The sequence below is a fragment of the Pseudochaenichthys georgianus genome, chromosome 19 (genome assembly GCF_902827115.2).
Source record: "Pseudochaenichthys georgianus chromosome 19, fPseGeo1.2, whole genome shotgun sequence".
NCBI lineage: Eukaryota > Metazoa > Chordata > Actinopteri > Perciformes > Channichthyidae > Pseudochaenichthys > Pseudochaenichthys georgianus.
The window spans coordinates 18,649,290-18,674,623 of NC_047521.1; the positions used below are offsets into that span (position 1 = coordinate 18,649,290).

At 40.0% G+C, this 25,334-nt stretch overlaps 1 protein-coding gene across 1 annotated transcript in view; it reads left to right on the forward strand.

Moving 5' to 3' along the window:
- The first annotated feature begins 5,726 nt into the window (after positions 1-5,726).
- Positions 5,727-25,334, forward strand: part of atrnl1b (attractin-like 1b) — a 74,162-nt gene continuing 54,554 nt past the window's right edge. Inside the window, exons 1-16 of the mRNA XM_034107217.1 lie at positions 5,727-6,860; positions 10,045-10,128; positions 10,948-11,061; positions 11,304-11,432; positions 11,924-12,132; positions 13,877-14,051; positions 14,940-15,027; positions 15,665-15,920; positions 18,016-18,199; positions 18,310-18,464; positions 18,614-18,698; positions 19,522-19,736; positions 20,098-20,216; positions 20,532-20,664; positions 22,535-22,722; positions 24,763-24,976. Of these exons, the coding sequence (XP_033963108.1) occupies positions 6,610-6,860; positions 10,045-10,128; positions 10,948-11,061; positions 11,304-11,432; positions 11,924-12,132; positions 13,877-14,051; positions 14,940-15,027; positions 15,665-15,920; positions 18,016-18,199; positions 18,310-18,464; positions 18,614-18,698; positions 19,522-19,736; positions 20,098-20,216; positions 20,532-20,664; positions 22,535-22,722; positions 24,763-24,976 (2,599 nt within the window). The 5' untranslated portion in view covers positions 5,727-6,609. The remainder of the gene's footprint in view (positions 6,861-10,044; positions 10,129-10,947; positions 11,062-11,303; positions 11,433-11,923; positions 12,133-13,876; positions 14,052-14,939; positions 15,028-15,664; positions 15,921-18,015; positions 18,200-18,309; positions 18,465-18,613; positions 18,699-19,521; positions 19,737-20,097; positions 20,217-20,531; positions 20,665-22,534; positions 22,723-24,762; positions 24,977-25,334) is intronic.

The window sequence follows — 25,334 nt, forward strand, 5'->3', positions numbered from 1 at the left end:
ACTACTGTCAGAAATATGGGGCAAATGTTTGAAAAAAGTCGATAACAACCACACAGTTCGTCCGTGCCAGATGAGACAGAAAGAGAGGAAATGGTGTCTAAATAGTGCCTGAGGAAAACACTGCTATCGATAATATTACTCTTAAAAGATGTATTTAAAAAGAAAAACTGTGTGAGAACTGTACTTTCAAACAATAAGAAAGTGAAGTTATCTGCCGCGTGGGAGAAGCGTGGCCGGGTGGAGGTATGAGAGGAATGTCCCACAGAAAACGCAACACGCTCCAGAGGAGGGTTCAAACGCGTGACGTGTATGCAAATGTTCTGTATAAAACCATCAATCTGGATGAATATTTTGTATTGAAACATATGCTACCATGCTCGTGGTCAGGAACAATGATCTGGAGTAGCAAAATAGCAAACCCAATTGGTCATGGTTAAATTCCACCAGTCACACCCAAGATAACCCACAGATAAAGCAGGTGGTGTAATTTGATGCTGGTTAATGATCAAACTGCAGCCGAGAGAGAGAAGAGGGTTAGGTTGGGACAGAAGTTGATATTTTGATATGTTTTTTGATGTTTTAAGCTATATTCTGTTCTGAAAGTTGAGGAAGAAGAATTTAGATTCTCCACTCAACCAAAAGCACTTGTATTACACTGGACATACTCTGCTGCAAATCAAAGTCCTTCAAACTTTAGTTGCATGTAGGTAATAGAAACATGTACTTAATGTATGAAAAGTATTCAGTGGAGCCTACAGTAAAAATGTCAGTGATTTACTATAAATATAATGTTTCTGGTATTGTATTGCTGTTTACTGTTTTAGATGTTTAAGGTTGTGCTAAATTGAACCCTTTTCATGTTTTACATTAAAGTCACAACTATCAGCCTCAAAAGAGATTTCAGCATTTCAAACAAACAAACTTCCTTTATAGCCTCACACTTTTGATGATGATTTATTCTTAATTCCTTCAATTCCAAGATTCAAATAAATAAAAGAACAGCTAATATGAATATAATCAAGCAGTTTTGCTATTTTTCAAGAATCCACACATCTGCAGGCAGTCCTAACCTATGCACTTATCTTTACTTTCCCATTACTGGTTCCTCTGAAGCTAATACGTTGTTCTGAGACTTCAACACTGGGTATATTTTATTTTAGGGATATATCTATTTAATAACATAGCATGAAGTTTCAGTTTAATTTAAAATCTGAATAAATTCTCTTGTCAGTTAGGATGAATTGACAATGAAAGGATAAACTGGAAAAAGCAATAATAGATAGATATTCTGCTGAATGCACTCTGTATTCATCTAAATGTTAAACTCTACAGGGTTTCTTTTCTGGATGGTAAACTGCTTTAAAATGTTTGAACAGCTACAGTATAGTTTTAAATCTGAAGACAAAATCTGGCTTTTGTGTCTTTTTTGTATATATTCCCATGCTTGTTCTTTGTCTGCGTGTCAAACTATTGTCTCCAAAGACAATAAATAAGTTTAGGTTTTTGTTATGAGAAATATTAAGCGAAATATTCAATTGAAAACATATTTTCATCCTCTTCCATTGTACAATTCACAGAAATTATTCAATACTTTGCCTTGAAGCTGTGTGAATTAGTCTGATTCTCTGCTCAGACTTTACGGTTCAGCTAAAGTCAACGGATGATGTCACAGTTTTTCTACACTTTATCATAGAGCCTTGAGCAAATGGGGAAAATGTGAATGTGAGTCAGGCATGATGGCTCAGCATGAATTGGATTCAAGGGTGGCCTTTATGTGTCTCTCTGTCCACTGCAGAAGAACTGTCTTCATAATCCAGCAGGGGAATTCCTATTGTGCAGCAGACCTTTGGAAGGCCCTGGCTGTACGGGAAGTTTCAGGTCTTGGGAACATTCAGATTTGGATTATTTCGGGGTAAAAAGGCTTGTCCATGTGTGTGCGGAGTTTGCGCGTAGATGTGGCTAAAAGTTCCTGATTGAGTCAGACACACTTGAACTTTATAAAATTGCATTTTTGAGTCAAAGGTGCAACTGAGCAGTGGGCTTCTCTCCTTTTCTCTGCTGCTGATTGTAGCACAAAGAGCATTCCTCGGCTGTGAATCAGAGGACAGAGGCCACTGACTCAACTCCAAATTAGCACTGGACCCTCTTTGATTCAGGGGGCATTTCCCATCTTTGCACACATACTCTCAGACACATAATGCACCCAGAATCCCCTGAAAAGAGACCCCCCATTTATTTAGGTATTTTCATATAGTCCAAACTCTTACTGTTACGTCTGGGAATTTCCAGAGAAAGTTGAATCCACTGACTCTGCTGCACCTCCCTGTTGTTTTAAGAGCATTTTGACCAAAAATGCAGAGGGCACTGGCTTCAGACACACTACACACCATGTAAAGATGGTGCTGGTTTCACTGCACCACGGAGGTGTGCGCACCTGACTAAACGCCAAGAGGCTCTCCCGTGGCTTAAGCAGAAGAGTGTTAAGTCATAGCGCGATAATATTGTTCTTAGTTCATGTGTGCTCAGGTTCACAGTAACCTCTGTGGAAAATAAACAAAGGCTGTTCAGATTTCAAAGTGTGTGTGGATGACTCATGTGAGGGCTGAGAAAATGTGGAGGCAATAATGTTTTGTGACAGCTTAAATCTTGCCTGCCTGCCAGGTAGGTTTTGTTTGGGGAACGCTGAGATGGATTTGAGTATTCAGGTCTACTCATAATCAATAACATAAACAAGAACTAACAGATGTATTTGAATAATTCCCAAACAAACATTTGCTGTATTGCTTTGACACTAATACTGTGTTAAACTTAGTTTTGCATTAAACATTTGAGTCAACATAAAACAGGATGTATGCAGCACAATTCCAATTCCTTAATATCTATAATACAAGAAAATACAACGATTTTCTCTCATAGCAGAAGCTTTTACATACCTTTTGGAGCTGACTATGGCCACTCAAAAACTTCCAGCTGTGAAAAATAAAAAGGCTGTATATCCAAGTAGAATCACCATGACAACACATGAAACTGCGTGTCACAATGCCCTAGCAGTATCTCCATTATTATATGTTTTTGTGTCTGCAGTGCGGATTCAAGATATATTTCTATTTGTCTATGATAATTCAGTTTAATTTGTAAACTGTCCCTTTAAATCAACTAATTTTAAACAAGTTTATCTCATTCTTCTTTACGAAAATATTTATCTGATGGTCTCCGTGTTTGTTCATGACAAAACCATGCCGCCATTTAAGCCTGGTTTCTGTTAAGATACGTATATCTCAACAGACCATATAGTGTCAATAAGAGGAAATAAATAAACTAAAACATAAATCCATTAGTGCACATATTTGTATTAGATGGATATCAATGACAAGGTTCTGTATCATGGAGGAATATTAATTCGGCTTCACTTTTGCCTAATGATAACATATTTGTATACATACCCCTTTTGGTGAGAACACATTTTGACATGTCACATGAAAAGCCCAGGTGTAATTTAAATCAATAATGGCTGTATTCTATTTAGGCGCCTCATTTTCTGGTTACTGGTTTTGTGCATGCTGGCTCACTGTACTGTCAGTGCTACTAGTCTGAATAGAACCTAGACATGGCTAATGTTCTTGCAGCCTAACATCTAGGCCAGGGGTGTCAAACTCAAGGCCCGGGGGCCACATTCGGCCCGCGACTTCATTTTATGTGGCCCCACAAGAGCTTGCAAAGAATATAATATGTTTATTATACGGTTACATGCTACAGAAGCACGTTGCCCATAAACTACATGTCCCACAATGCATCTCAAATATGACTTTTTTTCTCAGAATTTGCCTTTTTTTCTTCAAAATATGCATTTTTTCATAGAATTCCTTTTTCTCAGAATTAGATTTTTATTTCAACATGTCACTTCGATTTATTTTTTTTCTCCAGAATTTGGCTTTTCTTTTTAAATCATTTTGGGATATACACACTGAAAAGACTTGCAATTATTTGCCCTAGACTTCTGCTTTCAGACGTAGTTAATTATGAAGTTATTACCCTATCCGATGATAATCTAATGCAGAGGCAATAATGTGATATAATACATTATTTTATATAGATGATATATTTATATATGTATTTTTATATAGTCTTAAAGTTACAACCGGCCCTTTGAGTGCAACCATAATGCTGATTTGGCCCGTGATGAAATTGAGTTTGACCCCCCTGATCTAGGCTATGACTGTAAAACATTGAGAACAGGAACCTTGCTAAGTTGGTCCTGCTTTATTCCTCTAGCTCTAACAAAAAGGCTGTCATTTTAGTGTATTTGTGGTAGAGTGTGTACCCTACTTTCTTACATTAGTGGGTCTATATCTGTATTTCTCTGTGCAACATTGCCACCTGCAGGTGTATACAAGAAGTGTACAGCTTTAGATTAATACAAATTCAAACCAACACAAATTATAAATAAATAAAGAGTATTAATATATGACTAATGCATAATTGAAATGTAATTGTGACTTTTCTGTTATAGAGAGTAATATGGTAGTTGTATGCACTATAATACAATGCCGAAGAAGCATTGTTTATTTTCAACACTTTGTCGACCTTCAACTGCCTATCACAATCGGCATATGTTTGATAGACACAAACAGAAGCACGTCAGATTTATTTTAGCCCTGCCGCTTGAAACAATTACACACTCCACCAAAGCATCAGTCAGACTTGGCAGCTGGCAGCTCACTGACAAGCTTTACCCCATACACAGATAAGTGCTCTCTGATGTACTGCATCTGATGTTAGAGTGCTTTACAGGCCCAATAGAGCCTCCTCAAAAGAATGAATGATAAGAGACTTTTATTGAAAAGAGCCTGTCCCTCCTTGACCTTGCCATAACATTGTGTGTTAATTTACTGAGGTGTGCCAGGACCACATATGATGAGAATATAACTTCACGAATGTAAATGTAAATGTTATGCAATTACAAATGCAGATGCGGAAGTTCTTTCTTTTTGCTTTGGTCAGGTTCAGCAGGGCAATTGTAGCTGTAAAATTACCTCTTCGTATAGCAACATGAGCTTGCCTGCAAGGACAAGCGCTGACTATTTTGTGACATCATCATTCTTATCATTATTGTTAATGTGTTTACCTTTTCCCTGGTAATGGTGTTCCAGTATGTGCCATTAAGAGTCAAGAAATGTATGAATTTCAACTAACACTTATTTCACTAAACCATGCAGTGCATACTTTTAACACTCAACTGCACAGAGATGACACTCAATGACAGCAGAGTTGATATTTGGAAAGAAATACTGGAGATTTTCAATATCGGGGTATCTAGTATTTACCAAAAAATTAGGTCATTTGCAATGGGATAGTTTATGCTACTTTTCATATATTGTTAGAGCTGTTTACCCTAAATGCCCATGTATTTGCCATATACAGTAAACCAGAATAAGGAAAATAGTTATCCACAGTTATTATATTTTCTAATTTGCTTTTGAAGAAGGTTGAAAATAAAATGGTTAATCTTTAAAAAAAAGTTTTGCAAGGCATATTTGTCTTTCCAAATGTCATACACTGTGAACTTTAACAGTACAGTACTGTATATTGTTTGACCTGAAATACTTCTGACACTTCCAGCTTTTAAGTGCCGCATTAAATATCTTGGAGGGTCTTTTGTGACACTGTCCCTTTAAATACAACCCGTCCCCAGTGCGCGTGCGCAGCTTCTGTTTAGTTTTCTCCAACCTGATGAACTGTCTAGTGTCGCTGCGCTAGCAAATCCATCGCTGCCTTCTTGTCATGTTTTGAGCACAAGAGCGGTGTTTTGTCCTACTGGAATACAAGGAGACACTACCACAACATGCTGCCAACGAAGTATACGCTTGAAGGTGCTTGAAATGCCGTGGGAATAGACCAGAAGGACCAACAACAGTTCAAAGTATTTTCTCAATGCCCCCCAGTCGGCAAGAATAGCCTTCGAGTTCCCACATCACACCACATCCATGTTGACTGCGGCAGCCTTTCCACTGGGTCTACAAACACCATAACCCCTTTGTTCTTCTGTGGAAAATATACGGTTAAATCACGGTGGTTTGTGGAAGGACCATGGCATGTTATAATGTACATCCCTGTTTGAGTCTGAAGGATTGTTTACGCGTTAAAATGGCTGCTGAAATTGTATTTGGAAGAGAGCAGTCTTGAATCATTGCAGTAACGTTTCATTACCTAGCAGAGAAAACAGCAAATAAGCTACGGAGGCTAACGAATAATGTTTTAGCTAGGCACAGTATTCAACGAGTTAGCTGCTAAATTAGCTTTAATCGATGCTCGGCTTTTTCTGTAGGTTCTTCCAACAAGAGGTAGGGTGAAGGGAATTCCTCCCACTCCAAATCTATGCATGCGGTTAACAGGCAGCCTTTAAAACCCTTGGCTAACCTTACGTTTTAATAGCCATTTTGCTTTGTACACAGGCTAAGCTAAGACTAAATGTAAGTATGCCTAGCACTCGACGAATATGCAGGACTTCTTTGTTTTAATTGAAGCACCCTGAACAACCGAAGCTTTTCCCCAGAAAGCAGACCTAAAGGCCCCGGTGTTTCACTCGGCTTGGTTGACCTGGAGGAGAAAATGGATCCTGGTGGGAAATGTAAGACTGAACTGTTACTCTTTGGACCCAAACTAGCCACCCACGGCGACTTGCGGGGTATCAACAGATACTTGGTGGTCTGTGTTTTGTTTTACTTTGTACTGTACACTCACGCCTCCCCGGCGAAACCTTGTGACAAGAACTGTCTATCTGGAAAATGTATCAACGGATCCTGCGTCTGTGACCGAGGATGGGTTGGAGACCAGTGTCAGTACTGCCATGGCAGGTTCAAGTAAGTGATTTCTTTTTGAACATCTGATTACTTTTGGTGTCGGAGCCTTCCAATGTAGGTTAGGATCAATCGGAGGCTGTTTTCCATCAAACAACAGTGTCAGTAGGTCATTGGCACACAGCTAAAACAAACCTTGGAGCAAACAGGATTTGAGGAAGATGGCTTGCAATAACTGTCTGCCAGGACTAACAGAAAAGCCTTTTAAATACTCAGTAAACAATCAGACTGTTGCTCACAATGTAAACTATTTTTCTGAATGAGCTAGCAGCCTCCACAGACCTTTTGAACACATATTTGACCAACATATCTGAATACAAATACTTGAATTGATTACTAGCAAACATATTTTTATTTGGTGTACACAAGTATCAGAAAAGCCCACCACAATTTACAAAACCCTGAGTTATTCATTACAAATGGGTTCAAGGTTCTTTATTTGTCATGCGAACATAGCTACTGAGTAGTTATGTCGATGAAAATCTTAGGTCACAGGCTTCAGTGTGTTGAAAGTTCAGTGTGACTAAAAGTCCACAACATTAAGAAATTCAGTTTATGGGCATAAAACGCAATGAAAAGCATTACATCTTCACTGTTTATAAACTGCAAGGTTTAGTAATGTCCGTTATTTTCTGTCTTATAGTTTACTTTAGGCTTTGGTGGATTGACTAATTGTTTAGTTAAAATGTCTTATTTAGCCTGTAGCCTCCCACAGTCCTTCAATTCGGGCTTAGTGATTTGTCAGTGTATCTTTGGAGATATACCCACATGTCTAAAGTTGACTAGTACAGGAAGGAATGTACCATTATCATGCACAATCAATCTGCACTTCTGAGCACAGACAAGAAAAAGAAGGCTCTAACATACACTGTTGTATTGACTTGCGTCCTGATGCGTTTGCATTGATTCCACATCAAATCCTTTCAGAAACAAATTCCTTTAGCTTCTGCCAGAGAAAAGAGCCTACTGTGGCTTTGAGGAAACATCTGCAACTAATTTAGCATATGCCATGCAGCCTGTCTATGGGGATGACATCTTTTGTTCCTAAATTGAAGAATACAATACACATGTAAGAAAACACCATATCAACCCCACAATAAAGGCAATGAGTTAAGGATTGTTTGCTCATAGGTATTAGTTAGGAGAAGGCAGGAAAACAAAAGTGACCTAAGGATAAACGTCAAACTACTATGCTATAATCATATTGAAAGTGACTCTTGACATGAACATCTGACGGCTTCTCCGTACATCTAACGCTGCCCTCTATGGTACAGAAGGGCTTTGATCACAGTCATTACCATTGGTCCTGAATGTGACTGAGTTAGTAATGTGAGAATGTAACTGAGAGCTTCCCTTTTACCAGTTGAATAGACAAGCATGATCATAATAACACATTGCTGCATTAACACATGTTTCGGCTTCCTGCTTAACACTTGTGAAATCGTATCTTGTGAGTTATGAATCATCACAGAGTCCTTTTTGATATTATCCGTTTACATGTCTGATTTTAAACATGAAAGCAACGGTGTTTTTAAACCACAGGATCACAGTCTTGAAACGTTTAGGGACAGTCTCTTGAGCAGGATAGGGTTTCCCTGTGAGCCGGTCCAGAGTGCGGCATGAAACATTCATCACCCCTGGATGTCTACTCTGCCTTAATTCATTGCTGGTTGGTGTTTATAATGATCAATAGGCTTTGCATACACTCTATCAATCTGCAGATACACCCCAAACGGACTTATCATATAACATGCTTTCGTGTAGTAATGCGAGTAGTAAACAAAACCATTTTCAGGACATATTTGAAGCCATGTCTCAAGATTATAATATGCATACCATTGCATCTTGGTTACTAACCCATCTTGAGTCCATTATCTTGTCAAAACCTCTGACTTGAATGTATCTTACATCGTGTTTTGCATCTAAGGCGGCTGCTGTGGACATACAAATAAATAGAATTCCCTCCCGGGGTTACTCGGACCACCCACAACAGCCCAATATGTATCTGTGAAGCTTTCAGAGTCATAAAAAGTAACCGGCTTTCAGTGTTCCAGTGCTTTCAAGGACTGAATGTTATCAAACCTAAGTATCTCATATCTAATCTGTTACAAATAAACAAACGTCACAGCTATTATAAACTAGTTTAAACTACCAAGTAATCAGTCCCCGCATTTTTTTCAAAGAGTTTGTTTGCAGTTTTGTGGGTGGCTTACACACAACTCCAATCTCATGTGATGTCATGTCAGTGAGGGACGAATGTTGACTTACAAGTTAATTGCGATACACTACAGTAGTATTTAGCTTGAAGAATATGAAAACAAATAAAAAATGTTCCAGACATGGGCAGAAAGAAGGGTCTCGTTATTGCATTTTTTGGTCGACAGGAATTGACTTTGGCCGGACTGACCGTTTTCTTGGCTTCTTATTTTGAAGCTTGTTACTGAATGCGGTGTGTGACTCTTTCGTTATGTTTCAGTTCTCTTTCATAGAAAACTTTGAACCTGGACAGGAGAGCTGCTTCACACGGCACATTTCTTAACTTTTATACTCAAAAATAAATGTTTTGAATAAGATTTGTTACTTGTCAAACTTTAAATTACACAGCACTCTTTTAAATGCATTTAAAGATGAACAAAATGTTTCGGTGGCATCGTTTGTCTGTACCAACTAATAGTGTTACTGGTTATGAAATACAATTAGCATTTTGAACATCTCTGTGATTTCTGACTGTTCTGAATGACCACAGGACCTGCTATTGGGCCGCTTCAGGGTCATGTCTATAGGATGTCAATAAGGGATTTGACAGACATTAGCTCACGCTATGTTTAATATATGAAGTGGTATAGAATATGTTTAAACCAACATTGACTTTTTCTTTTAGTGTTTTTATGTTTTACAGAATGTCCACTGTCTTGAAGTCAACACAACACATAAGATCATTATTTAGGATGCTTTTCCATTACTTGTACTTCTTTGACTTGACATGCAAACAAAGAAATGTACCTTGCAGCAGTTTGCATAAACATCAAAAAAGTGTGATTGGTGTCTAGCCCGATAATTGTTACAGCCCATGAATGACCATAAGAAGAATTGTTTACTTTGGATTACAAATATATTTCTGTCATATGTCCTTACACATTCAACCTAAGGCAACACATGACTTCTGTGCTGATCTCTGATCTTCCAGGTTGACGGAGCCCTCAGGATATCTCACAGATGGTCCAATCAACTACAAGTATAAAACAAAGTGCACATGGCTCATCGAGGGCTAGTAAGTACTTTTATGAATTGGTATGCCTTACAGAAGCTGCGCATGCACAGACAAATTCAATTATGCAGTGTATCTTTGTTGAAAGGAGTGTCATGTTGTTGCTTACACAGCATCACACAGCGACTCTGTTTGACTACATTTAATCAGCAATCGTTGCTACTTGTTTTTGTACAAAGGACAAAGTTGTTCGGAAACTTTATCAATGTAACGGAAAGAGAAGGCATCCTATTGGAAAAATAACATGTATATTTACTGTTTTTATTCTTGTATTTCTATGCTTAAGTAGGTCATAAATAAGTTGATATAACACGTGACATCCTATTCGATAGGAGGCCCACATGTCTAAATCCTGCTAGTTGTAAAATAAACGTGTGTGTTGTTTAAAGGTGGGGTAGGTCATTTTGGAGAAACCAGCTCGAGTGCGCTAGAATTTGAAAATACACAGCCGGAGAAAATCTGCCACTTCCTTACAGAGCCCCTCCTCCAACACACACGAACGTGCACATGACCAATGAGGGCACGAGATAAGTTTGTGCCCCGATGGAAGGCTGACAGGCAGGTAGGCCATCCAGTTTTTTTAGCCGGGCCGGCTAAAATGATTGGTCGTGCTTTTTACAGTACTACGGCTTCCACAGATGAATTTCTTTTATGGATTTTTAGTCAAAGCACTTAAGATATTCATTGCTATCGAGATGTTAAGAGTATTCCATGGAATATAACAAAAAGTGTATCTCGAGCCGGTTTCTCAAACTTACCTACCCCACCTTTAAATGTTTATAAATGAAACCTAAACCCTGTCTTTGATTGTTTGTTCTGCAGTCCAAATGCGGTTCTTCGGTTAAGATTTAACCACTTTGCTACAGAATGTAGTTGGGACCATATGTACGTCTACGATGGCGACTCGATATTTGCTCCGCTGGTTGCTGTTTTCAGGTAAAGAAAAGTGGATTGAAACGTTATGGTTCTTATGAAGTCACTTTAAAATCAGACACAAATACTGGTTGTTTAAAACAATTCCAAATGGATGTATTCTTTTTTTTTTCAAGACATGAGCTTGTCGCAATTTTTTGTAGCTCATCATCATGTGTCTTGTGACTGTCATATTTTACTGTAAACTACAATTGGGGCGAGTTATCAGAAAGTGAGGCAAATGAATGTTCTGCATTTTATCACAGTGGTCTCATCATACCGGAGATACGAGGAAATGAGACGGTTCCTGAGGTTGAGACTACTTCGGGCTACGCACTACTTCACTTTTTTAGCGATGCTGCATATAACCTTACGGGGTTTGAAATATTTTATTCGTAAGTATGCAGACTCTACATTGAAGCTTAAACTACCATAAAATAATACCTTGCATTGTTTATATCTTTACATTTGGACTCCTCAGGAAGAACTCATTTCATTGATGTGGCATCTAAGGCCCTCACCTGTGTTAAAGACATTTCATCAGTGTGTTTTATTTCTAATAGACTACAGTGGACTGCTTACCAGTTCCATTTATTCCTCCTTGCTGTTGATGGATGGTTAATGTTTCTGCGTCCCACATTTCAGCAACAAAAAGGCTGGCACAAGTGCTTTTCTGCTGGACTAAAAACTTACAGCAACAATCCCCCCTAATGTCCAGTGACCTGCCCGATCGTTTTTCATTTATTACCAATCCTTTTATCCCCAGCTCCTTTGCCAAACGCCGGATGATACTCATCAATCTTCCCCAGTCTCCAAGTAAAGCTCTGTGCGTGGCCTGAAAAGCGCATGCAAGTGTTTGACTTAATGAAAACCTCCTTCTGTCCAGGATCAACTCTTGTCCCAATAACTGCTCCAGTCATGGGAAGTGCACGCCCGGTAACTCGGCCACCAGCAGAGTGTACTGTGAGTGTGACAAGTACTGGAAAGGAGAGGCCTGTGACATCCCATACTGCAGGAACAACTGCGGCAGCCCCGACCACGGCTACTGCGACCTCACCGGGGAGAAGCTGTGCGTCTGTAACGACAGCTGGCAAGGTAACAGACAGCTCCGTCTAAACCAGGGGTGTCCAAACTACGGCCCGGGGGCCAAATGCAGCCCGTTGTCCATTTCTAATTGGCCCTCAGCAAATTCTCAAAGTATCATGGTATATGGCCCCCACCTGAAACTCGTGCTTGTCTTATATTATACTTCTTAAATATATATGTGAGCCTATATTACACAATAGATTTCATGTGTTGATAAGCCCACTTTTCAAATACATTCAGTCAATTAGAGCGGAGAACATGTTCAAACAAATCCTAGTTTTATTTCCATAACAAGCTTTAAATAGACCCTTCATATTTCCCCATATTATAAGCAATCTGAGGCTTCTGTTTTAAGGGATGAGCTGCAAACAGAGTAAAGTAGACCCTATGGAGAGCTGTGATGTTTTCAAGTAGAAAGCATACTTGACCTACATTTGATTGATTTTGCGGAATTATAACTTAACCTATAAGGCAGTATACCTCACCTCTAGTGAGGGGCCCAGCCCTTTGTATGTTTTTCTGTATGTGGCCCTCAGCGAAAAAAGTTTGGACACCCCTGGTCTAAACTCAACAGATGTTTGCAAACTTTCAGATCCAAAAGGATGGTTTGAAGTGTGTGAAACTAAGTGTGATTGAATTACTATGCCATTGAATGTTACATGTGACCAGGCACATACGTAGCTTTAGTGAAAGACTGCTTGCACGATGCACCACAGAACGGAATGGTGAATGGACTAGTATTAGGATTTACTTTATTATCAGCAGCCAAACCGCTTGAAAAAAATGGCTAATTCACCAATGTATATATTGTAATTTACATGTTATATGTTATAATGCTATGTGTACATTCTTACACTAACTTCTTATGTTTATATAGATATTTGTATTCTATTTAATTTATGAGACATTTTACTTTCTATTGCACATTCTAACTTTTTATGTCAATATTTATATTCTACATTTATTTTATTCTAAAATTGAGCACATTTTTATCTTACACGGGATAGATATAATATTCTGAATCTGATTTGTGTACATCCTAACTGCAATACATTCTTTAGATGGTTTTTCTAGCGATAAAAATAAATGATTTAAAGGAAAACTAACAATAAGAAGTCCCAGAACCTGTTAAGCTTTCACACACTTATAATGATAACAATAGTAATTTCCCCACATTCATAACACGCACTTACTGTATGACTCATGTGCAACATACTTTCAACATCCCATGCTGTCGCTCCTCCCATGTCTGCTGTGATGGTTAAGTAAAGATGTAATGAAGACTGTGTTAGCAGACAATTGTGAACAGCTGTGTTGTTTTGTGTCATAATGCTGATCGGTAACACGCCGGTAAGCCCCATGACAGTTATTATTATTATTATTATTATTATTATTATTATGTGCCTCCAGCTGGAGGGGACCAAATGCTTTCACGTGATGAAAGTTGACAGTATCATTAGCAGAGGCATGCGCGTTTTCAGCACGGCCTTCATTCACACACAGTTTAACATATTTACAGCCCCTTGCCTGTCATGTTCGGTTAAGGAGTGGTAATGCTTTTGTTTAGAGGCATGTTTGCTCTTCTGAATGAGTAGGAATTAAAATATGTGGCGCATACTGCTGAAAAGTCCCATCCCTTAAATAGATTTAGCTAGAAGTTCTTGGTCTTAAAATAGTTTTATGTGTTCTTATTTTAGAAATGTTGAGCTGAGATCTCGAGTAACATTGTTTTTTTTCTCATCCTATCTCTTAGGCCCAGACTGCGCTCTCACTGTTCCTTCAACCGAGTCCTTCTGGGTTCTTCCCAGCGTCAAACCCTTTGGCACATCACTCGCCAGAGCTTCCCATAAGGCTGTGGTGCAGGAAAAGGTCATGTGGGTCGTGGGCGGATACACGTTCAACTACAGCTCCTTCCAGATGATTCTCAAGTAAGTCATGTTGCATAATATTTATTTTTTCACATGCAAAGAAGCCGGTTTTTTTTTTAAATGTAATTGCAACATTCAAAGTAGGGGAACCGAGAACTCTGTCAGGGCTATTTCAATGGGTGAAAAATATTGCACGTATCTGCCCCATGGCTTGAATCTGCACTAAAATTAAATGTGTCCTTATTTGGCCCATGCAACACCCTTCCACCGTGTTCTATTAAATTCGGACATGTAGTTCTTTCTCAATCCAGCTGACAAACAAACAAACCAAATTGAAAACATCACACTGGTGGAGGTAATAGGAAGTGTTTAGTTAGTTTGTCCAGTCCACCGTGAAATGGGGTTTAACAAACAAAAACACCAAAACCTGCCCTGCCGCTCAATCATTTTCATTTCCACTAAAGCCCGGGTAGAGTGTTATGTACTCTATTAAAAGCTCATATCTTAGATTAAGTTCTGAGCATGCCCTTACTTTAAATACTCACATATCATATACACATCTAAGCAAAAACAACTAAAGGGAGAAATGCAGGAAAATGTGATGACTCCTTAACAATTCCATCGCACTGTTTGTCCAAACCAGTAAGTGCCGGAGTTAAAGTTTCAATGGTGTGCTTTGTGAATGTATAGGTGTTGCATTCACTTAGCCTAATTGAGTATTAAGTGTTCTTAGAGGGCTCTTAAGAACTGACTTACAGTATGTGCTGAGTCATGTCCTCTTAGAACTGAGTTAAATTGCTACCGTTTGTGATTAAATCACCTGATCGTGAGGTGAAAATAGATGTTCTTGAAGTGAGGGAGGGACAACAACATTTGTGCAGGTAATTAAATACGTATCAGAAGTGTTCATGCATTGGAGTGTAAATGTTCTGTTGCTTTTCTCTGCAGCTACAACCTGGAGAGTGGCATCTGGAGCACCGTTCCCGTCAGCGGTGGCCCCGTGCCAAGATACGGCCACTCTCTCGCTGCCTACCAGGTAAACACACTTTTAAAAATACCACAACTGTCGTAGGAGGGAGGCAGAATTAGAAAGGCGAAAGAGAGAAAATAAAGTTTGCTCATACAGGGACTTTTTATTCAGTATTATAATGTCATCTTCAAATAGCTACATGTCTTTATAAACAAAGCTTAGACACATGTTATATATCCATGGGAACATTTCATATTCTCAGTGTGAAATATTCCTCTTTATCTCAACAGTAAGTAGATGAAGGAATTACGACAAAACAGGCTTGAAAAGGAACATTTTCTAGCATTATGTTCTGGTTTTAAAAAAAGTATTTATTTGAACGCTTCTCTGGACAGTCTTGCACTAATGTGCATTCTCAAAGATATTGAAGTGACTGTTATTTTGTATATATTGATTGATTGTTAATGTGTGCATATGTATAAATGTGTATTTTGATTGTGTCTAGGTATATACATATTTTTTATATATATTTGTTTTTGTATTTGGGATTGTGTGAAACGGTATTTCGATCTTTCTGTCTGTAAACACAAACTGAAAGATTGACAATGAAGTTGACTTTGACTTGACACACTTTAACCTTCCATCCACTTTTATAGCAGCAGGTATCACTTTAAGCTTATTTGAACGCCTCTCTTCTCCTCAGGATGATATCTACATGTTCGGGGGGAAGCTGGAGGCGGGTTTGATGAACGCGACGGAGGAGCTGTGGGTGTTCAACTTACCCAGCCGGACGTGGCAGCGGAGAACTCCTGCGGGGGGTGCACAGACTCAGATTTACGCCGTGGAGGGGCACTCGGCCCACTGCGTGCTGCTAGACGAGGGCGAGGCCATCATGCTGGTCATCTTTGGCTACTCCCCCATCTACAGCTACGTCAGCAACGTCCAGGAGTACAACCTGAGTGAGTCACGCAGCTTTAAGTCACCGTTTGTTTCTCATTCTACCAGCTCCTATTTGTTTTATTACATCACATGACGTCTAGTACATTGTAGGCAGGGTTCGAGTTATAAACTGAGCTCTATGGGGGTCTTTAAAACTAAAACTTAAAAACTAAAACTTATAAACTTAAAAACTTTGACGCACACTCAGCCAGGCCACTACCAGTTTTTTTTGGTGCCATTTTGCTGGATTTATTTGTCAATATTTACAGCGTTGCTGCCCATAGTGATAGCCCTATAGTTTAAATTTACTACCCAAAAATAAACATAATGGACATGGGTTACTATTTAATTTTTTTTACAAATGTATTTAGGAATCTATCCATGTGAACATATTTTCAGTGGGGGTGGACCTCAAATCCTCCACGGGGGTCCGGGGGCATGCTCCCCCGGTAAGATATATTTTTTAATTTTGGAGTTAAATGCATCAATCTGGTGCATTTTGAGGGGAAAATAAAGAGACTAGATCTATGGAAACACCCATATGAAACATAACTGTATACATTTAAATAATCATACAATCCTAAGAACATGGCCATAACCAATAACATACCATATCTAATATTAAAAAACATTGAAACTTGTTTATTTATTTATTTTTGGTTCATTTATAGTTGCGCGTGTGTCTGGGCCCCTGAACCAGCCTCACCTGTCTCCCTCCTCTCCCTCCTGCTCCTCTTTGAGGCACCAACAAATACTTTAAAAGAGTATCTTGCCTTTTTTTCACCTAGTTAACATTTGCTTTCTTTTTATTCATGCTTATTTTTCTAATCACTCCCCCCTCAAATGGAAATATGTGTTAGCATAAATGGAGACCAAACCGTTTGAGACCCACTGAGATAACTGACTAAGTTAACTATTATATAAACACTCAACAGTCCGTAACCTCACCTGAGCTGTAGTTATCTCTCTCAGTCTGACAGTAGAGAGCTCTCCCTCCACCTTATTGTTGAAACAGCTCCTGAAATCCATTAGGGTAGCTAGCTAGCACCAGATGCTAACAACAACAATAAAAGTAACCGGTGCTCTCGCTCTCGCTTTCGCTCTCTCTTTCGCTCTCGCTCTCTCTCTCTCTCGCTCTCTCTCTCTCTCTCGCTCGTGCCACGGGAAACCTCCGGTCCTCCCGATGGCCAGTCCGGACACACACACACACGCACGCGCGCGAGCAGCAGCCCTCCTCTACTTGCTACAAACTTAAATATGAAAAGATTCAACTACGCACACACACATCATCTCGGCTAGCGCAGCACGCTCACAGGCATAGATTGCACCTTGGAGGTGCAGTGCAGGCATATTGTCATTCAAAAGAGTTCTTTTGGAAAACATGTTTTTCTTTTAGCCTATTTACCTCGTTAACGTAAATAAATACGCATTACATTGACACATGCATTATATGCAAATAATGGTTGTTGGTAAAGTATTAGCGACCCCCACAGAAGTATGATTTCACTGCGTCCCTGGGAGCTCAGACCCCTCCTTATAGGAGCCCAGCTCCCATTGGCTCCCACATAACTCGATCCCTGATTGTAGGGTAAGGCGTGGTATTTAATTACAGTGCAAAACAGACATTCCAGGCAGCTTTAATTGGCAATATTATGAATATCCCCTGCTAATAAGAGAAAACAGTTTGACACAGCTGGTTTTTCTGATAATGTTTTGATCAAACTGAGCTCAATTGCACACCAACTGCGGTCAAACTGAGTCTGGTAATGGTTTGTCAAACATTTTTAGTAGTTTGGAATATTTATTTTTAACAATTGAAAACCTACAAGCAAAACAACTTGTGTGAACTCACAATAAACTCCACATTTCGCAATTAAATGTTGCGATACAAGAAGCTTGGAAGCACTGTAGCCTATTTGTAATTTGACAATTTGTTAAATGTAGGAAATCAAAACCTACAAAATATGTTCACAAAACAAACTGCTGCCAACCACTCATGCCCGTCTGTTTCCTGCCAAAGAATATCAAGATCTTTAGGGTGAAGAGCCCATCTGTCTCTAAAGAATGTAGACTTTTTCATATGTATTAAATGAATCTCTCTATATATGTTTTAAGGATCCAACACGTGGGTAGTACCCAAGACTCAAGGAGCCTCTCCCCAGGGAGGTTACGGCCACAGCAGCACGTTCGACAGTGCCAGCGGCAGTGTGTATGTTCACGGAGGCTACAAGGCATTTCCTGCCAACAAATACGGCCTTGTTGACGACCTCTACCGCTACGACGCTAACACGCGGACATGGTAGATCAACGGATATTCATTATGCATGCATGTCTGTGCATGTGACACTGTCGGTTACACGTTTTCTTGTCACAGTTGCCCTTGACACACTTGTCGCGCATATGTTCCAGGTTCATCCTGAGAGAGAGCGGCTCTCCACGGTACCTGCACTCGGCTGTGCTCCTCAGCGGCACCCTGCTCTTCTTCGGTGGCAACACACATAACGACACATCGCTCAGCAACGGGGCCAAGTGTTTCTCTGCGGACTTCCTAGCCTACGACATTGGTAGGACTCTTGTTTTTAAACGGCCTCCAGTGGTGTTTTCAGCAGCTTGAATAATGTGTGTTGTCTCTGGTCTCGGGTATTTGCAGAAATGTACTGTCTTAATTTTTAAAAGCACAAATAAAATGGTCTCTGACATGTGTTTTCCTCAGCTTGTGATGAGTGGAGGGTCCTGCCTAAACCAGACCTGCACAGGGATGTCAACCGCTTTGGTCACTCTGCTGTGGTTAGCAATGGGTGAGTCTCACTTTTTGAGTTTCAACTAAAACACACTGGACAGATGCCACAAACAAACTACCATCCCAGCATCCTTTTAAATGTCTTTATGTCCTTTCTTTATTGTTTTAGCATATATAGACAATATATAAGACAGTACACAAACATCCACTAGACATAACAAAATGAAGTACATTACAAGTCACATAAATAAAATAAATAAATAAAATGAACTTCACAAACACGTGGGTAGGCTACAAACATGTAGGCAGATATGAAAGGCTTTTATCCTTCTCCCAGCAGAGGAACATTAATCATCTCCAATTTGCTGACCCAGTGTACTCTCTAGATCCGCATGTTCCAGATAGTTAAGGAAAGGGCCCCATACTTTTTTAAATAGTTCTTGTTTTCCTTTAATTGAACAGGTTATTTTCTCTAATGAGACACATGCAGACAGTTCTTTTAGCCAATACTTGGACTGTTAACATTTTTCCATGAAAAGTGCTATCACGCGTTTTGCCATATGTTTCGACGTACATTTAAAAATATTTGTTCTCTCTTCCCTAACCCTAACCCTTGTGTTCTTTTGGGTAACACCCCAACACAACACATTTAGGCTCCATGATTACCTGCAATGATCAAATCTCTTCTATCATACATTTGACCTCTTCCCAAAGTATTTTTATCTTGGTACACTCCCAAACACAATGAAAGAATGTTCCGTCTTTATGTCCTTTCATTATCTTGACTTTGTTGCACTTTCTGATAACTGATTTGTCCCTTCCTGAAGGATTTACAATAACAATCTTGTTTACACTCTGTTCTCATGTTTTCCCATATCCAGGTCCATGTTCGTGTTCGGGGGCTTCTCCGGCACGCTGCTCAACGATGTGCTTGTTTACCGACCCCCCAGCTGCCAGGCCTTCTTGGCAGAGGAGGGGTGTGTCAAGGCTGGGCCAGGGGTGCGCTGCATCTGGAGCAGAGGTCGCTGTTTCCCCTGGGAACCCAGCATGGCTAATGGAAGCATTATTCCTGCCCCATTCTGCCCCCTTAAAGCTGGTGAGAGAGAGGATTCCTCTTTTCTATTTTTCTAATTATTAATATTTCCCATCATTTTTCCTACTCCAGCTTTTTCCTCTACAGTGACTACACAGGCATTACGTTGTCAGCTGTTCCTAGGGATTTCTATTGTGGCTTTAGCTTTGACTGGTACTAATAATACACTTAATCTTTCAGTGCTTTCACAGGATGTTCCTCTTTTTGAGTTGTCAACAAATGTAATACAAGCTGAGTCACAAAGTGTTCTTTCCTATTTAAGGACATATTATTGTTTTACTTCCCCAAAGACTCTTATCAGGAAATGGACCTCATCCACATACACACTCATTGCTGCTCTCCGTTGTCCCTCTCCCTTTTTTAGTCACAGTGGACGAGCGCTGCTACCGGTTCTCAGACTGTGCCAGCTGTACTGCCAACACCAACGGGTGCCAGTGGTGTGACGACAAGAAGTGCCTCTCTGCCTCCAGCAACTGCACCGCTGTGAGTGGTCCACCAGGGGGCGTCGGAGCACTGCTGGTCTTCTCAAACACTGCAGAGTTTGAGATTTCTGTGCATCATCACTGTTCAAATCAATTGATAATCAGGGTTTAACTTGGTGCCTTTGCTTAGGAAGAGTACATACAATTTTCCTTTTGTCCTCATTATGTAATTTGAGTTCAATCAATTCTATCATAGGACAAACAGACCTATATCTTTTAAGGTGGAGAAGATATTTACTCGCATGACACAATCTCTGCTCTTAAATTCAGCTTTTGTTTATTCTCCTCCTTTTTTCTATACTCTCTTTTTCTGTAGAACGTGAGGAACTTCACTGAGTGTCCGGTGCGCAACGAGCAGGTGTGCACCAAGATGGCCAACTGCAAGAGCTGCTCGGTGAACCTCAACTGTCAGTGGGACCAGAATCAGTCAGAGTGCCACGCTTTGCCAGGTAAGAAAGACGCTGGGCCCCCAAGCTGAGTTCCATACGCAAAAACACAACCGCACATTGAAGGCTTTGGATTTAGTTCTCACACATGAAACTTGGTGGAAGGGTGTACCATGGGCCAATGAACAACCTGCAATTCTCCTGTAGTTCTTCACAACACACAACCCAACAAGGGACCATGTGTTTAAGTATTGTTTAAAATCTATCCAGGTAATAAGCCCTCTTCTCTCCAGGCAGCACCATTTTTATTAGAAATGTGAAATGGACAGAAAAGACAAACACCACTTACATACACAATACAGCACTTTCTTCCGTTACTGTGGTGTTTTTCTGAAGCTTCTACCTCATCAACTTCTTAAAAAACTTGACCTTTCTTCGTTTTTTTCTTTTGAAAGCCTTTCACCGTCTCCCTGCTGCAGCACCAACCTCTTCCTTAACTGTTACTAAACCTTATGGGGGGAAAATATAAAAATCATATTTTAATGATGACCTCTGTTGCTCCGGGCCAGCATGCGCAGGATGTTTGCGGGTAAGGGTGTTAGCAGACACACACACACACTGCTGGCAGGAGGGGGATTAAGAAAAGAGTCCCGGGCAGGGCCCTGGGGCATGGCCGTGGCAGACTTGTGCCTTTTTTGAATGCCCTTCTTGTCAAATATACATTTGATGTGCACATTTTATTATACTTCTGACTTAAACACATCATCTAGTATTTGCAGGAAATTACTGTCTTCATCCTGATGTTGTTTATCATGTCTGTCAGGTTATTTAGTTTAGCAAACACCCTCTACTCCCCCTCCCAAACGTTGAAACCGACTGAATCTGAAGAATTGATGCTGTCACTTTATCCAGTTTGTGAAGCCTTGTCGCCAAAGGGCTTGTTGCTGCAGAGGGAGTGGATACGTGTGTTTGTGTGTTTATTTCCAATGCCTGAAAGGATGTCTCAATCTCAGGAGGCATGATCTGCACACACAAAATAGATATGTGCATCCACATACACTTGTACATCTTAGTGTGCACCCACCACATTTTTACGAGAAGCCGTAATTAACAGACAATTTGGCATCCAAACATCACTCCATCTCTCCGAGGCAAATACATGCAGATTACACTCCTGCTGAAGCTGTGAAAACACACACACACACACACACACACACACACACACACACACACACACACACACACACACACACACACACACACACACACACACACACACACACACACACACACCACACGCACACGGTCCCAAATCTTAAATCCTCTTTGGTTTGGAGGAAGGCAGACCTCCTGCAATCTGTTTTCATGATTTTGTGTCTTCTACTTGCACTGCTTGTTTTTCAGCGTTTAATGATTTCATTACATTCTACCAAATTATAGGGTAAACCATGTATAGTGTCTCACCTAGTACATACCTTCAATTTAGCTTTACTCATTTGGGTCACACGGACTGCTCTTATAGCATTAATAAAATATAAAAGCTTTTTTTAACAATAAAGCTCTAACACACCTTTTACAAAACCTTCTTAGCACCGAATGGGAAAGCTAGTGACTACCGGTGAGCATTCTGGGGCATTTGGGGGTTAAAGAGTGATTTGAATTTTGTACATATACGGTATATTGCCAGGTGGCCAGAAACATGACTCTACATATGTGTAGTTGTTGCTCAGTAACTGTTGGCTGTGTTGATAAGCCAACAAGTTATATGGAATATAAAAGTAGATTATATGTCAATGTTGTGTTCACGACTTGTGTGTGCTGCCCCCTAGTGGACACAAACAGAATCAGTAGTTTCAGGTTTAATGTTTGATACATTTTTTGCACATTCTCTCGGCCCATGGCTCACACATCTCCTCATCATTCTTTTTTGCAGCCCAGCAGTGCAGTGAGGGGTGGAGCCATGTGGGGGAGGCCTGTCTGAGGATCAACTCCAGCCTCGAGAGTTACGACAACGCCCAGCACTACTGCAAGAACCTCAACGGAAACATCGCTTCGCTCACCACCTCCAAACAAGTGGACTTTGTCCTCGAGGAGCTGAAGAAGCTCCAACAAGAAGACAAGGTAAATATACATGTATTGGCAGTAAATACAGTACATCAAATTCAGTCAGAATAGTTTCCATCAGAGTCCCAGTGATTGGGTTTGTAGCTTAAATCCTGATGTTTAGTCGATTGTAGGGACCAGCGGCAGCGAGTGATTCTCTGCTCTGCTGATGAGCTATGCATTCTGTTATGATTGTCTACGATCAGTTTTGAGTTTGTGCACTCCACCGTTTTATGCCTGATTGCTTTTGGCTTGTGTAATTTGTGTCTTTCAACCATTTTTCATCAATCTGTTTTCTTCGGCACTGCCACAAACAGCACGGTTTGTATTTCACAATGTCACAATTACAATTAGACAACACTGCTAGGCTTTCTGAGATTATGCACCCTGATGAATCTGGCTGTTAAAATCAAAACATCACTTTGCCTTGTTTGAATCGTTTTATCCTTCGCAACACCAAAACAGTTTCTTCTTCCTGCCTTATATAACAAACCAGGGCAACAACGATGAACACTAACGGTACGTCCACACAGCGGCTTTAAACAAATCTTCCAACGCTTCCAACGCTTCTCTGCCCATTGACTTTGAATGGGGATGACGTCACTTTGCCTCGCTTTTCGCCGAACTGCATTGTGGGGGAGCGAAGCGAAGATTTCCAGGATTTTCAGGATTCAAAAGTTGAGCAATGTTCAACTTTTGAAGCTGAGCTGGAAGCGTCAGCCAATCAAATCCCGTTTATGCATATCTGACAGTACAAGCGCTAGCCAATCAAACCGCGTGTAAGCAGGGAGAGCCAGACCGCAGTTAATTTCCTCATATTCCAAACGAGAAATGATGGGAGCAAATCACCCGGTTCTTTACGACCAGACTATTTACCGGGATACAAACCGGAGGAACCAGGCATGGAGGGAGGTGGCAGAGACAGTGGGTGAAACTGGTAGGTTTTCGCCTGTTTGGGGAGTTTATATATATATATATATATATATATATTGCTCGCATAAAATCCCCGGGGTTTGTATGTCGGGGGGCGGGAGATTCATGTGATTGGTTGTTGGTCGCGTTGCTCGCAAAAAATCCCCAAGCTTTCAGACACGCCCATATCCAAGATTTTCAAGATTTTTTCAAAAGCTGCTGTGTGGACGTACCGTAAGACATAGCCTTAGATTTCACTTTGAAGAGAGCATTTTTTTTAGTATTACTTTTCTATTATGAAGTACATTTTGAGTTGTATAACTAATAAGAAGAAATACATGAATGGAAATCTATGTGGCAAATTTAAACGTGTTATTAAAAACGATGTTCCATTTACTTTGAAAACATCAATTTATATATAATAATTCAACTGAAAAACCAATAATAAAAAAAAAAAAAAAAAGTAATAATAGAAAAAAAATCTAATAATATTTCGATTACGTTGTTTTCGTAATCGTTGCAAGCCATAATCGTAATTGCGATTAAAATACGATTAATTGAGCAGCCCTACCCTCACCGTGATACAGTATATTGACCTTGAGATGTCTTTTCTGCCTGGGTTTACTGTACTGAAAATTGCTCATAAAATATAACTCATAAATAATGATTTGTTTATACAAGAAAAAAACTGTCCTGACAACATCAGAATTTAAGACTCTTCCTCTTTAATATAAATGATGCTTTTGGGCAAACACTCCCTCTCCTCATCTCACAGCTTCACATCGCCTGGCACTGAAGGAAAATTGTGAAGTCTACTGATGATTTTAGTTTGGTCATGCCTGCTGTATTCACGAGAACATCGTTTGTTGTCAGTCTGCTGGGTTTAGATACACATGTTTGTTCCAAATAGAGCCTTGACATCTCATTTCCCATTACATTACAAGTTGAATCCTGAAGGCAAATAAGAAATGATACGTGTGTAATTATTTTCAGTAGACTTTTAATGGCATTTTTGATTCCCAGGTGTACATTTGTGAGACATTTATTCCCTAAACAGCATGGTGGAGGCAGAGTTTGGATTTGTTTTATCTTGCATTTGAACATCCGGTTGCTCTGGGTTTTTAGTATTTTGCCGTGTCTCCACAGCGGCTTTCTCCCTGGGTGGGCCTGAGGAAGATCAACGTGTCGTACTGGGGCTGGGAGGACATGTCCCCCTTCACTAACAGCAGCCTGCGATGGCTGCCCGGAGAGCCCAGTGATTCTGGGTTCTGTGCCTACCTGGAGGAGACCCAGGTGTCCGGCCTGAGAGCCAATCCCTGCACGGCCACCGCCCACGGCCTCATCTGTGAAAAAGCTACCGGTAAGACGAGCAAATGTTTCATAAATATGTGATCTGTTTGTAATATGACATGGGTATATTGTCATATTTGTACATTATTTCCGTATGCAATATTTATTGTATTGTACAATATTTAAATTCACATTTGGGATTATCTCAATATAATTGATAAAATATATATATTTATTTTTATTGCAACTTTCTTGCACCGTTATGTCAATTCCCCATCCCTCACTGTTTTTTTTTTTTTTTTAATGTTACGTTTAATTTATTTAGCATTATTGAAGTAGGTTCAAGGTTCAAGGTTTTTATTGTCATGTGTGCAACTACAGTGTAGTTCTGACAAGGAACATCTTAGGTCACAGGCTCCTCCAACAGT